Here is a 15012-nt window from a genome sequence, read left to right as displayed (position 1 = left end):
TTCGCTCATATTTCAATCAAGTTTTACTTTAAGCTCTCTACCTTAACAGTGGCTTCAACCTATTGTTTATCCCATTGTTCAAAAAGGATCTACCTCAGATGCTAATAATTATAAACCCATTTCTCTTATATGTACCAGCTGTCGTGTCCAGGGCCGTCCCGAAGTAGTCTCTCGTGGGAGGGGGGGTGTCTTAAGTATTTTTTGTCAACTAAAGACACTTGAAATAAAAAAAAGTCCTCCATATTTTAAATATGCTAACTATAGTTCAAAACTTGCCAACTCAAATGTGCCAACTCAAATGTATATGACTGTTTGGGGGAGGGGGGGACACCCCAGTTTGGGACTGCCTTGGTCGTGTCATAGAAAGCATTATTAATTCAAAATTGCAGACGAAATAGTAACATTTAATTAACACAGTTTTTTTATCCAAAAAGTCTACTCTCGAGTCCTTAATAAAAAGAGGGGGGGGGGGGACGTTTATTAATTTTTGGAAAATTTTGTCACCCACCCCAAGCATATTAAGGTGGTATTTGGGTGAAAAACTGAAGTTCTTTATTTCTTACTATTTTTTTTTTTTTTTTGATATCTTGATACAATATTTATATGCAGGTAACTAAGCCTTATTTAAAAAAAATTAAACAAGAACCCTTTTTTAGGGCTGAAGGTCACAAAATAGTCACTTTGCGGTGCGTCAAATTCAGAAAAAACCACCTGCAGTATGATTTTACAGTTTGTTTATAGTGCAATTTTACAGGTATGGGAGTACAATTAGCCTGATTGCATTACTAAATAAAAGATAATCAGAATTTAAATATTGTGCTTATAATAAGGCTTGAAAATGAAACTTTGGGGTTGGGTAATTCTGGTCCAAAAAATATTTCTTCAAAAAATGTCTAATTCAATAAACAATTGATTAAACTCATTAAAATTATGGAGCACTCATTCATTCATTCATTCATTGGTGGTGGTGTGTTAAAATATTGACTCAATTTTTCTAAATCAGTATGACCTTTTCCGATTTTTGATATTGCAATAACAGAATGTACATTTACTTCAAATGAATGTCTACCAACACAACTACTTTTGCGTTTACATTGGTTACTTAAATAAAAGGTGGTATACAAACTACAATTTCAGCAACAATAATGGTTTTGTTTTTATAGTTATATATTTATAATTTATTTTTATAGTAATTTTATTATAAATAAATTATTAATAATTTATTTTTATAGTAAGTTTATTATAAATAAAAACTTTGCTTTCTCAAGGTATCAAATTTTAAACTAATAGTTTTAAGTAGCTTTTTCTCACAATCAGGACTCATAGGTACAATCATAGGTACAATCATAAGTACAATCATAGGTACAATCATAGGTACAATCATAGGTACAATCATAGGTATAATCATAGGTACAATCATAGGTACAATCATAGGTACAATCATAGGTACAATCATAGGTACTAAATTAGTAATTTGTGTCAAAATATCAGAAGAAAAAATGGATTATATACAGTTAAGTTTAAATATTTTACTAGAGTAACAAACCAGTGTTATTTATGGACAAGAATGTAAAGTTAATTTGTCTAGATTTATCAGCGATTTTAGAAGATGTTGGTATACTTGTTGAAAAATATAATAGGTTTATTTTTTTTTTATAGAAGTAAAAACAAGTGGGTTAGAAGCTGAGGTTCCAGCTGATTCTTCTTGTTTTTTTGAATGTTGGTTACCTTTAATTAAGTGTTTAGAAAATACCTTTGAGCGGTTTTTCCTGTTACGCAACTCAACTGAATTTTTATTATTTATTATAACTCTGAAGAAAAAAATTTAATAAGTATTAGAAAGGTATAACAAGGCTCTACTTTTTTGATCATTATAGTTATAACTACAAAAAAAAAGAAGTAACACACGAGAACCAAATAAGTTAACTATAAAAAAGCTAAACTATAATAAAAAAAGATTTAAAAAAAGGCATCAAAACCAATTAACTGAATCAAATAAACAATGATTATAAATACAAACAAACATTGATAAAGTTATAGCTTTATCAAATTTTTTGAGAAATTTTAGTGCATAAAAAACTAACAAACTCTAACAAATTAGGCAAGTCAAATAAGATTAGTATAAAAAAAATTTCAAGAGCTAAAATTTTTTAAACAAAAACCTTATCTCGAATGAACTTTATTACAATGAAGAACAAAATGTCAAAATTTCAGCTTTTTTACATAAATATTTATAAAGTAACCGTTTCGCAAATACTTTACATATGTTTTGTTTATATATTGATTGCTATGGCGTTGTTACGGAAAGAAAACTGATTTGGTTGACATAATTTGGGCTGTCCCGGATAAGTTATCCGGCTGGATAATCGGGCTGGACAGGAGTATTATTCGATATCCTATATGTGGCTGGATAATAACCTTATTCGGTTTTTTATATACCGGATATTTCATGCTAATGCAATTTGAAAATTGAAAGAAATCTAGAAATGTTATATTTTTAAATAATCTAATGTTAATGGTTTGTAATCAATATTGTGATTATTATTAAAATACTGCTAAAATTATATATGCGCAACAAATAACATTAGTTTATCACTTATTTATATTTCTTTTACCTAAACGTGGAGGAATCTCAATTTCTCCACGTTAGGTTGCTTTGATCGCTTTTTCTCATAAATAATGAAATCAATCTTCCTAAAATACAGAAGATGCAGGTGGTGCTAGTAACTCAAGTGCTAAATCTTTTATCAGTGGAAACTTCTCTTTATGTCTCCAATAATAGAGTGGTTAAAGAAAACATCAACTCCTTGAGCAGCATTTACAAAGGAGACACACACACACACTTTTTTTCTAAAGGACCTTTTTTTTTATTTTTTTTTTTGTTCTGTTTGCTTTTTTAAGAAAATTCTAGATAAAGAAAACTTTTTTAAAAAATTTACGATTGCGCTCCCCCCCCCCACCTCCCACCACTTTGTAACCCGTGTTGTCGACCGTGGAGGGTCATTAGAGTAAACGCACAAACTTTCAAAAATGGTGGCAATTAAAGAATGCATTTTCATCTTCTAATGAAGTGATGAATTGTATGTATCAATGCAAAAACACGCTTATAGAATCCGTCTCAAAAGGTAAAACATTCTGGTTATACAATGAGCCGACACTTTGTATAACAGTATCCTCTTGTCTACGAAATAAAATGTCTTGGATTATATCAACTATTCAATGAGTAGCATCTCTTCCATAATCTTGCTCTACATAATTAAGTTCCTACAAGTCGATTTTGCAACCATTTTAAGTACCATCAGAGTTTGAAGTTAGCGAATTCGATTTGTGGAAAAATTGTTTCTATCCACACAAAAGCCTTGCTTACTGCATAAAGTACTAGTTGTAAACAGCAGTAAAGCAAATTTAAAACTTTGGCAATGCGCCTTTCCAGAATTATTATTATATTGAATTTATTTGGATACCTTAAAACTTTCTAACCTGTATTAAAAAAGTAAAAAAGTTTAAAGGTGGTAGCAGGGGAAAAAAGAGGCAGTTTTTGAAATTTTTTAAAAATTTCAAAAAAAATGTTTTTGAAAACATTAGAGTCTCTTTTTTCATAGAAACTTGGTGTGATATAAAAAATCTTATGCATTCAAGCAGAATTTGCCCTTCTAGATAAAAAACTGTTTAAGTTCTATGGCCATAGCAACCGCCTTAGCAACGACTATTTTTAATGTTTCTCAGGATTGAAACCTGATCTAGACATAGTTTTCACCTTAAGGCTTCTTTTTGTTTTTTTAAACGTTTTTACTTTATTCAGTCTATAAGCTATACACTGAAGCCCCTAAAACCGTTCTAAATTTCAGAGCTTCTAAATAAAGGTTGTGTTATTGATTCTTATTTTCCTACAGTTAAAAAACCAGAATATTTTCAATTAATAAAGCTATTATTACTTGAAATGGGTTCTGAAAAAAGATATAATAAATACGATCACGGAAAAGAAAAGGGTTTGCTATAAAAACTTTAAATGCAAATACATAAACAATAGTAAACAATCAATTGAGTCAAAACAAATAAGCTTCTGGAAAAAAATTAAATGTTTCATTTTCTAAAAGCGACCCTCCGAATCCCCTGGATGCAATTTTTTTTATCGATAATGACCTTTTTTTATCTCTTATAAATATAGTTGGACGATGCCCTATTTGTATTGCAGCTATAAACATTGAACATCACTTATAAAAGAAAATGGGTCTTACCCAGTTTTTTAATGTTTCATGCACTAAATGTGATTAGAAAACAACATTTTGTTCTTTAAAAGAATGCAGTAGATTGCAGTCTACTTAAGGGAGAAAGAGTTTTGAAATAAATATTCAAATAATTGCTGCATTTAGAGAAATTGGTCAAGGTTTTAGTGCAATAAAAATATTTTGTTCTTGCATGAATATGCTACCACCAATGGCCAAAACAACATATAATGAAATCACCAAAGGAGAATGTATAGGACATGTCCAAAAGCGTGTTGGAACACGTCTTTGTAATCTTAAAGCCGATTACAAGGGTAAAAAGTTGATGGATGGTAAAAGCATTGGGGGAGGGAAAAGTTGTTTAACTAATAAAGTGATGAACACTCTTCAAAACTATGTTGGAATGGCCATACAAAAAAATAGTGGCAATCTTTATGGGATGAAAATGGCTGTTGCTGCAGTTTTAGATCATACAACAGATGAGCTAAATTTAGAAATCCTACATCAATTCTGTCCACATAGCTCTGATTCTTGGCGCAAATACCAAAGTAATAAAATTACAGGAGCAAAAACATATAAAGAAAAAATTGATATTCATAAAGCTGTTTCAGATGTTATTGCTCCAATATTTTCTCACAGAGGTCTTGGTAGTGATGAACTTTTGACAAAATGTTTACACGGTGAGACACAGAATGTCAATGAGTCCTTGAACAATTTGATATGGACACGGTGCCCAAAAAGAGTATACATTGGGAATGATGTTTTTAAAACTGCAGTTGCATCTGGTGTTTTTGCATACAATAATGGTGCCCAAGGATTGCTCCCAGTTTTTAAAAAACTAGGCATAGAAAATGAGTATTTTACTATAGAAGGTTTAAGAAAATCTGATATTCAGCGTGTCAAGTAGTTTGAAAAAAAGTCAACCAGCTTAGTAAAACAAAGAAGAAGAAAATTCTTGTAATCTGAAAAGGTTTTAATGATAAAAATGAACTTGAGGAAGGAGAGACATTGCTAGTGGAGCATTTTAGTTTTAATGCTTTATTTTATTTTATTATTTGATTAGGTTTTTCTTGACTTTAATATTTTACTATGTTTGTGGTCTCTCAACAAGGATTTCCTCTGATTGGACAAAGCCGATGAGCTGAAATTTTTTAAGGTTTTACCTAATTCCATTTAGAGTGTTTTGAGCGTAGCATTTTTTAAAATTTTGTAAAAACAAGGCTAGCAATATGACTTTTACATAAAATTATATTTCTTTTTTATGAAATTTAAAGTTTGGCAGTGAACCAAGCGCGACTGAAAAATAATTATTTTTTTCTGGCTCAGAACATAGTATTACTAATAAAGATTGCAATTTTAAAATTTCAAGAGATTCTGATCATTTTTCACTAAGTTATTCTTATTGGAATAAACATATCAAAATAGGTCATAATCTGTTTATGACGTGTATAATTAATGACGTTATCATTAAATTTTCATGCAATTAGTGTTAATTGCTTTTTTTTTAATAGTATATATCAGTGGTCGGCACCATATTTCCAAAGGGGCCCACTTGCAAAATTCTTGTTTTAGTTGCGGCCCACAGCAATAAATAAATTATATATAAAATAGGTTATATTACCTATATAACAGAATATAGTATAGAATTAGATTATAGAACTAATAATTGTATCAATACAAAATACATACTTAAGAAAAAAAACACAATTAAAAATTTGGTGAGTATTTTGTTGTTGCAGCTAGCACAAGGTCATTCAAATGAGTGTCAGTCAGTCTTGTTCTGTAAACATTTTTTATTATTTTCATGGCTGAGAATGTTTGTTCGCATTGGTAACTAGTGCCATACATACAGATAAGTCTATTTGCATGTTTTTTAAGAACTGGAAAACGTTCCTTCATGACAGCATGCCAGAAAATAATTAAATTTTCACCAAAAGTGCCATTTTCATCTTTTTTTGGTGCCTTTCTTCTCAACTCGTCGTCACATTGAAAGTTAATTAGTTCATCCTCTGCTTTTAAAATATCAGCTTCTTCAAAGTCCTTTAGAATACTAATATCATTCATATCAAAGTCAAATGGGTAACACAAAAAAACCATATGCTTTTTAAGTCTTCATATTCATTAAATCTGTTTTCAAATTGATCATACAGAGCAGTCACTATTAATGAAAATGACGATAACATTTCCCTTGATGGTTGACATTCATTTAAAGTAGGAAAATGAGTACAACTACCAGATGCAAATTGAGTTTTGTACAAATTAAGTTTTGTCTTCATCACAGTGATGTGGTTGATTAAATCACAAACCAGCACACGGCTGCCTTGTAATCTCATATTCAGAACATTGAATTACGCTGTGAAGTCGCAAAGGAAAGCCAGTTTACACTTAAACTCTTCAATAGACATTGTAATGAATGAAAATTTTTGAGTTACCATGAACTGCAGTACACTTGGCAAACACTCCCAAAATCTGTTAAGAATATTTCCTCTTGATAGCCACCTAACCTGCAAAAAATAGACAAACATTTATTTTTGATTGTAATGGTAAATTATTTATTTTTTGTCTATATACCTCTGAATGAAGAAGAAGATCACCATGTTCATCTTCATTTTGTTCCATTAGCGCACGAAATTGACGCCATTTGAGTGCATTGGAACGTATATGATTGATTGTTTTTACTACAGCTGTCATTACATCATCAATTGTCGCAACTTTAGCGCACAGTGCTTCCTGGTGTATCACACAGTGATATGACATAAATTTGTTAGAAAACTCACCACTATTTCTCAGCAAAGTAACAACTCCTCGAATTCTTCCAATCATAGCAGGAGCGCCATCTGTGACAACTGAAGATATTTTTTGAAGAGGCACTTTCCTATTTTTTAATATTTTGAACAATTTGTCATAAATGTCTTGTCCAGTTGTAGTTGTTTCCAGTGGTTCAATTCCAAGTAGTTCTTCAAATAAACAACAATTCGTAGTGATAAAACGTGCATAAACACAGAGTTTTGCTTTACCGACAAGGTCAGTAGACTCATCGAGAGCGAAACTCACAAATTCAGCTTCTGACAGATTGTTTAACAATTGTTCATAAACATTAACAACCATTTTCTCAATTTTTCGAGTAACTGTACGCGCGGACAAGTGCATACTTTGAAATTTGTGATGAATTTTTTTATCATTTGGGAAAAGAAATTTTGATGCTTCAATCATGCATTCTTTGATTATTTCACCATCAGTAAATGGTTTCAGGTTTTTTGCTAATATCCATGACACCATATTAGAGGCACGAGTTTCACAATCAACACTGCTAGACATTTGTTGAAACAAATTTTTCTGTTTTTCTAAACAGCTTTTCAATGAGTCGTATTTTATTTTTCTGGTTATTGAATCAAGAGGATATTTAGTATTGTACAATTCATGTTTTGATACGAAATGACGTTCAAGCTTGGTTCCATTCAGTTCACTAACAGTCTCATTACATATTAAACATAGAGCATTGTTACTTGGTCCCTCAGTGAAGAAATAAATCAGCTCCCATTTTTCATTCCACTGACGTGCATATTTACGCTTCGCTTCATGTTTACCTGGCATATCTTTGCAAGTTAATGTGTGTATTTATCAGAGTTGCAACTTCTGAGTAAAGCATCCAAACTCGATAACCGGTTACTCGATAACTGGTTATACTTGAGTAATTTTTGGTTATTCAATTTCCAAATATTGCGTCTTAAAAAACCGGTTATTTAAAACATAAAAGATTTGCCGACTATTTCTTTTATAATATTTATTTCGTAAAAAATCTAAACAATGAAGTATTTTTATTCAAAAAAAGTGCGAAAAACATTCTAAAGACGATAACTTTTACCACTGGTATATTTGATATGAAATAGTTTTTATAGCGTTAAATTAATTAAATTGTTGTTTGAGTTACTTCTTCTGAACAAATTCGAATGTTCTAATTATTTTTGACGTGCTTTTCGAATGTTTTTATTTTTGTAAAGTAATTTTTTAGCATGATTTAACTTTTAAGTATAAGGATCTTATTTGAAGTCTTAAAGTGCTACAGTGTTAGAGTGCATTAAAATTATTTTTTTACTATGTCTAAAATGACAAGATCTGGTGTTAGGGAGTATTTTATAAGGAGGCTTTATAATTTTTACAGCCTGGAAAACAACTAAAAGGCCCACAACTACACTACTTTGTATATTATGTAGTTAGGTGGCTTGGGACCCACAAATTATGTAGCAAAGGCCCACAATTGGGCCGCGGCCCACAATTTGCCGACCTCTGGTATATATCATTAAAATAAAATATTTTTAATTATTTTATTTTTTTGAAAAAAAAAGTGTTTTTCCCCTGCTTCCACCTTAAACTTAAACCATCATTAAAATTTAAAATTTTTTGGTTTGATTTACTCTTTTATTTTTAAAGAGTTATTATTTTACTATTTTTTTTATCCTTTTTTATTTTATTATTATTCTTTCAATAAGCTTCGTTATAACTTTCATAACTTTTATAGCGTTTATACCTTTTTTTTGTTTTTTGTTTTAATTAAGACCTTTTTTTCTTTTTTTTTTTTTTTTTACTGTAGTACGATATTCAAATCTATTCTTAGATTTGAATGGAGCAAATAAATTAAATGATTTTAAGCCGCTTAATAAAAGAATCGATTTTGAGCCGCTTTACAATTACCTCCGTCTATCTTTATTTTCGAATATTCAATTTTAACTTAAGTGCGTGAATTAGAAGAATAACAAATTTAGCAGAAAAATCCGATTTCAACCCAACCGCATAATCACCGCTTAACAAACCGCATAATCAAAAGTATTTTGATTAAAATGATTAAATAATTTTCAAAGGAAAGCGTTACTACAAAAAATATTTAAATATAGTCCCTTTCTTTATTGAATGGGGTAGCTTTTTTTATATAAATGTATAACAAATGCGAAATTTGTAGTCTAATATAATTATATTACTTTTTAAATTGTGTAATTTTTTATTCTAATTAGTGCTTTACAATCTTAATCGACAGTTTTTTTGGCAAAATTATCTTTATAATTTTGTGTGTGCCGTTTGAAGTAAAAAATTTTATTCAAAACTCTGCATATTATGACCCGGGAGTCGGCAAATTGGGACTTTTAGTTGGCAGTCGGCAAACGTCAGCCAACGTGGGCCTTTTTTTTCTTTCTTTTAAGACTTTAAGATGGCAAAATTTTTGCTTTGGCCTTAGCCCACAAAAAAAATAGGTACGTTACCCCCATCCTTTAAAATCTCTTCGGGACGGCCCTGTGTGTGTGCGTGTGTGTTTGTGTGTTTGAATGGGTGTGAAAAAGCATTTAAAAAGAATTTTAAAAGCTTTTTCAATAGTAAATCAAATATTTCATCAGTAAATTTTAGACTCGTTTAAATATTTAAAACATTATCAAAATATTTTTTAACTTGTATACTACTAGACTTTTTTTGTTATCTAAACAACAACAAAATTCAGTTTTGTTTTTTATTGTTTTTTGTTTTTGTTGTTTTTGTTTTCTGGTTGATGGTTTAAACACGTAAAATTTAAACGCTAAAACAGTGTAAAACAAAAATTGATTTTTTTTTTCTCAAGTACAAAGCAAACTGTGTGCTTAAAAAGTAATGAAAATTCTCTCATATTAAAAACAGAATTTGAAAAAAAAAAAAAAATAAAAATAAAAATAACTTTTACAATAAATAATTAATTTTTTAAAACATTACAATAGTACGATGATAATTTGTTTTTGAATTAGAAACTATTAATAAATATATTATATAGTAATATTAATAATAATGGAATGTGATTTTAAATGCAGTAAGTGGTAACTACTGTGACAAGACATCCTACACTTTTCATAGATTTTTTTTTTACCCACTGATTACGTTCAGTTAAATATCCATTTAATTTAAAATCATTTAAAATATAAGAATAGTATGTGAAATATTTAAAACCAGATAGCTTAATGTATTTCAAAATGTAGTAAAGCACTTTTATAAATTGAAAAAAAAAGTTGTATACCAGGAGTTTTTGCGAAGATTTATATTCTAGAAAATAAAGACTAGAAATTTGACATGATATTTATTTTGATTTATTTACCTACTTTTAACAGATCTTGTGGATTTTGTGGATGTGAATTTTTAGAGTTTTAAAATAAATTTTATTAAAAACATTCTGTTTTTTTATATATCTAAAATCAAAACACCTTTTTTTTTTTTTTTTGCGTGTGCGTGAAAGTTAGACAAAGTTTAGAATCTAAAAGTATTTTGATTATTTTTGAATAAAAGTATATTTATTAGCTCTGCATCTGAAATATAATTTTTAACCGAATAAAAACTCGAAAACTCAACAAAGTTTTCTTTGAAATCCCATTCTTGCAAAGAGTGATTCATCAAAAGTATTTACGATAAATTTTAGAGTAAATTGTTTAAAGTGTCGCATGTTTCAAATTAAAAGTTTATGTTTCAGATTAAAAGTTTATGTTTCAGATTAAAAGTTTATGTTTCAGATTAAAAAATAAATAAACTTATCTTAATTTTCTTTAAAGATTATTTTACTACAAGAAATATAAAATAGTAATATTGCATCCATTTTTATAACAAGCCAAACTTCACATAACGAAATACTTATTTATAAATACCAATCTACGTGTAATTTGTTTATTAAACTTTGATTGTAAAACAGATAAAAATAATAGTATGAGTTAATAATTTTAGTTAATTTTTATGTTACTAATTATTACATTGCATTCACAGATAATATATATATATATATATATATATATATATATATATATATATATATATATATATATATATATATATATATATATATATATATATATATATATGCATATATGTATACATATATATATACACACACATAGAAATTACCAAGATGCAACAAAAAAAACTATGTTATTTTTTGTTCTTTGAAGTTTCGCAACTCAGTAACAAAATTAACTTTTGATCTTACTGGTCGAAAAGTTAAACACCAATAAAACATTCGAATCTTGCACATGTGATTTTTAAAAGATTTGTTAATGCAACAGTTTACAACAACATTAGATAGTGTTGAAAGTTCTCCAACTTTTGCAGCTATTGTAACCAAAATTTTTGGAAGTTTTATTTTTAGCAAAGCCAATGAACCAAAAACTGCATAAGGTGTCCATAAAAAAAAAAAAATAATTCCCGATACCAAACATATTTTAAATAGGTTACTGTCTAACAAACTTGATTGACTTTGCTTTCGATGATGTTCAAAATTTTTTCGTTTTACTGTAGCTCTTGATCCAAGTTGTAATGCAAACGATATAAATGCTCCTGGAACAAAATAACAAAATATAAGAACCGATACTATATAAGATAATGAGTCTGATTTTGTCAATTTCCAATCTAAAGAACACCGTTTTTCATCAAGATCAAGTTCATATTTTGACCATCCAATTAATGGTAATACCATCCAAATAAATCCAAATAAATAACAGTAGCAAAGTAACACAATTCGAAAAGTATTACATTTTAAATAATTGAAATAAAAGATAGGAAATTTTATCGCAACTGCTCTGATCAAAGATATAACAGTCATGTGAGATATATTGTTAACGACAAACCAACATAACAAAAAACCGCTAGCATGGCAAACTGCTTTATTCTTTACAAAAGATTTTGAAAACGACTGAGAAAGTTGAGGAATATATTCAAATATTGCCTGTACTAAGCTTGATACTGAAATGCTAAAAATAAACATCTGAGAAAAATCTTTATTTTTTTCTTTGAAAACAACGATATAGCAAGCAAAAGTGTTTAATATCACTGATATGATGAGGATTGCAAAGTAATACGTGAACTGTATCACGTTGTCTATGTTCATAGCTAAAGAATTAAATCTAAAAAAAATTTAGAACAAAATTTATGAAAAAATAAAAAACTATTATTATTTTATTTGTTATGTATTTTTGTTTGTTTGTTTTTTGTAACGATGTTTTGCTTTCTTGCATCTCTTCGAAATTTTAGTGAAAAAAAAGTTGCATTAAAATTGGAGTTAGCTAAACAAAAAGTAGAGATAATCAAAACTAATGATCTATTTATTAGCAAAGTCTATTATATTGAAATTGTAAAATCCAATAGAAAAAATAAAACAATGTTCATATCTGAGAAATAAAATTAATTTCTGGAGTACCTTCATACCTTTTGAGACATTCTTACCTTGTTAAAACAAAAAATCGAAAACAGTTAGCATAGAAACGTTAATGTGTTTTTAAAGCAATTTTTAATATTTTCTTTTATACGCATGTTTTTGAAAACAATTTTACTTTTCTATTGATAACCATCTTTTATTAAAAATCAGAGAAGACGGAATTTATCACCAACTGGTTTTAGAACAAAATAGCTTCTTTTTTTCTTCTTGTGATACTATTTTTAGTGAATTACTGAATGTAATGGTATTTCAAAAAAACTATTGTAAAATAAAACTTGAAAAATCCATCTTATTTTTTAAAAGTGTAATTATGTTAGTAGTTTATCATTTTATAATTCTCTATGATATTTTTCTCAGCTAAAATATCTCTATGATTTTTAAAACAATTTTATTTATTTTTTCTCAGTTTTTTTATGCAAAACAGTTTTATGACTTTTAACTTACTCATAATAACACTATAATTCTATGATTTAAATGTTACAAACTTAATGGTCATATTAAAAAATGGTACCATTTAATAACATTTTTAATGTTGTACATTTTAACAAACTTTTTAATCGAAATATTCAAAAACAAATTCTTTTAATAATTTAGTATAAATTTAGCTAATATTTTTATGAGCTGAAAATTTTAAAACTATTGTATTAGTAAAATAAAATAATGAAAATCGTAATATTACTAAAAATCTAATATCCAGCAATATATGTTCAAAATATAATATATAATATAATAATTTATACAAAAACAAAATTAAAAAAATACATAAAAGAATACAATATATATGTAAGCTAGCATTTAGCTTAACTTAAATATGAGCAGACAAGTATCTGCATTCAGATATGGTACCATCCGGTTTGACATTGTTATGGATAGACTAGTTATCAGGTACACTCAAATAAGGGTAAAACAAGAGGATCAAGCTGTTATTTTAAGGTAATCACGTTGAATTAACTTGGAATTATTTTTCTTGAATTTAAATTTTGATTTTTCGGTTTAACTTTGCAGTTTGTAAAATCAAACGACAGTTCTGTTGTTTGATTTATAGCTTGTTAAAGAGAATTCAGAAAATCAACCAAACAGCTTATTTTGAGCAAACAACCCGGAAACATCTGCTTAATTTAATTTGAGCAAGCTACGTTTAAATCACAGTTGACATCTGCTTATATATTCAGGGACATACTTACACCCACACCATTTACAAAAAAGCGAGTAAGTCACGAGAGACATTTGACGTCAATCAAAACCATTATTTTTATGAAATTGATTGAGAAGCCATATATCCAATTAATTTCTTCTATTCGGATATTTTAAAAACAACAGAATGCAAAAAAAATGCATATATTTATTTAAACTATTTATTAACTAAAATAATTTTTGCTGCAGTAACAATATTTTTTCATATTGCATCCGTTGTTCCACTATTCTAATATATTATACAGGTGGTAAAGCTTTTTTCATGTACCAGACCAATTTGTGATATTAAATAACATATTCAGCTCGTTTTTGTTCGTTTTTTCTTGTTTTATATTTATTTTTACTAATATTAATCTGTAATCAAAGTCTCTTAAAACATTTGTAAAATATTAGTACTAAGTTCTTAAAAACTAAAAATATTAGTACTAAGTTCTTAAAAACTAAAAATATTAGTACTAAGTTCTTAAAAACTAAAAAGTAATATGAATAAATTATATAAAAGTTATAGGTAGTAAAAGTCCATTGAATTTTAAAATAAAAAATCAAAGATTTTTAATTTTTAATTAAAGATTTAGATTTTTGATTTTTAACTTTCACAAATGTGAGAAAATTCATTAGTCCAATTAAAGTTTAGCTACTTTGTTAGAGTCACTTATGTAAAAGCATAAGTCGCTCAAGTACAAATTAATTAAAAATTTTTTAAGCTAATTGACTTATTTGAAAATTACGCAGCCATTCAGCAAAACCAAATAGGAAAAAAATTAACATTAATATACAATTTACTTAACGTAGTTTTACTAATTTTTAGATTTAATTATTAAGTTGTAGTTTGCAAAACAACTTTTTAAGTTTCAATACAAAGCAATATTTTATTTTCAGATTAAATCTCAATATAATCTTTAATTAATTTGATCTTTTTTTTTTTAATATCTTTATTTCTATTCAATAAAAAATAATAGCAATAACCTTTAATTTTATGTATATTAATCATATATTTTTTAAATAATAGTACTTATCTTTGTATCTAAAATGGCTATTAATGACATCAAAGTTAATGACTTCAAAATTAATGACTTTAAAATTAATGGTTTCAAAATTATTGATTTCAAAATAAATGACTTTAATCTTGATTTTGATGACTTCAACAACTTGAGTTTCTTGTTTTTAAAAGTCCAAAGTTGGATGTCTGATCTGGCCCTATATGTGACATTGGAAAGGAAGGCACACACTTCGTAGTTATGCCCTATTGTGGTGCTCTGTGACAAGACTAATAGGTCTTCTTGGATCACAATAGTACTCCTATTTCCCACAAAATTAATTTTTTATTTATTTATTTTTAATTCATTTCATATTATAACTTTTCCACGGACCAAAATATACTTT

General features: G+C 27.8%; 2 protein-coding genes across 2 annotated transcripts; both read right to left on the bottom strand.

Annotated features, from left to right (window-relative positions):
* Positions 1-6725: 6725 nt before the first annotated feature.
* Positions 6726-7820, bottom strand: LOC136089791 (general transcription factor II-I repeat domain-containing protein 2A-like). The gene has a single exon (XM_065815878.1). The coding sequence runs from the start codon at positions 7818-7820 to the stop codon at positions 6726-6728; it is 1095 nt and encodes a 364-aa protein (XP_065671950.1).
* A 3297-nt stretch (positions 7821-11117) lies between these two features.
* On the bottom strand, positions 11118-12577 carry LOC101241514 (rhodopsin, G0-coupled). The gene is made up of 2 exons (XM_065815522.1): positions 12444-12577; positions 11118-12124 (listed from the first exon to the last, which is right to left on the bottom strand). The coding sequence occupies exon 2, from the start codon at positions 12106-12108 to the stop codon at positions 11149-11151; it is 960 nt and encodes a 319-aa protein (XP_065671594.1). The 5' UTR covers positions 12109-12124; positions 12444-12577; the 3' UTR covers positions 11118-11148.
* Positions 12578-15012: the final 2435 nt, after the last annotated feature.

The sequence above is a fragment of the Hydra vulgaris genome, chromosome 13 (assembly GCF_038396675.1).
Source record: "Hydra vulgaris chromosome 13, alternate assembly HydraT2T_AEP".
Taxonomy (NCBI): domain Eukaryota; kingdom Metazoa; phylum Cnidaria; class Hydrozoa; order Anthoathecata; family Hydridae; genus Hydra; species Hydra vulgaris.
The sequence above is the reverse complement of the archived record's forward strand: the minus strand, read 5'-3'. Positions and strand labels throughout refer to the sequence as shown.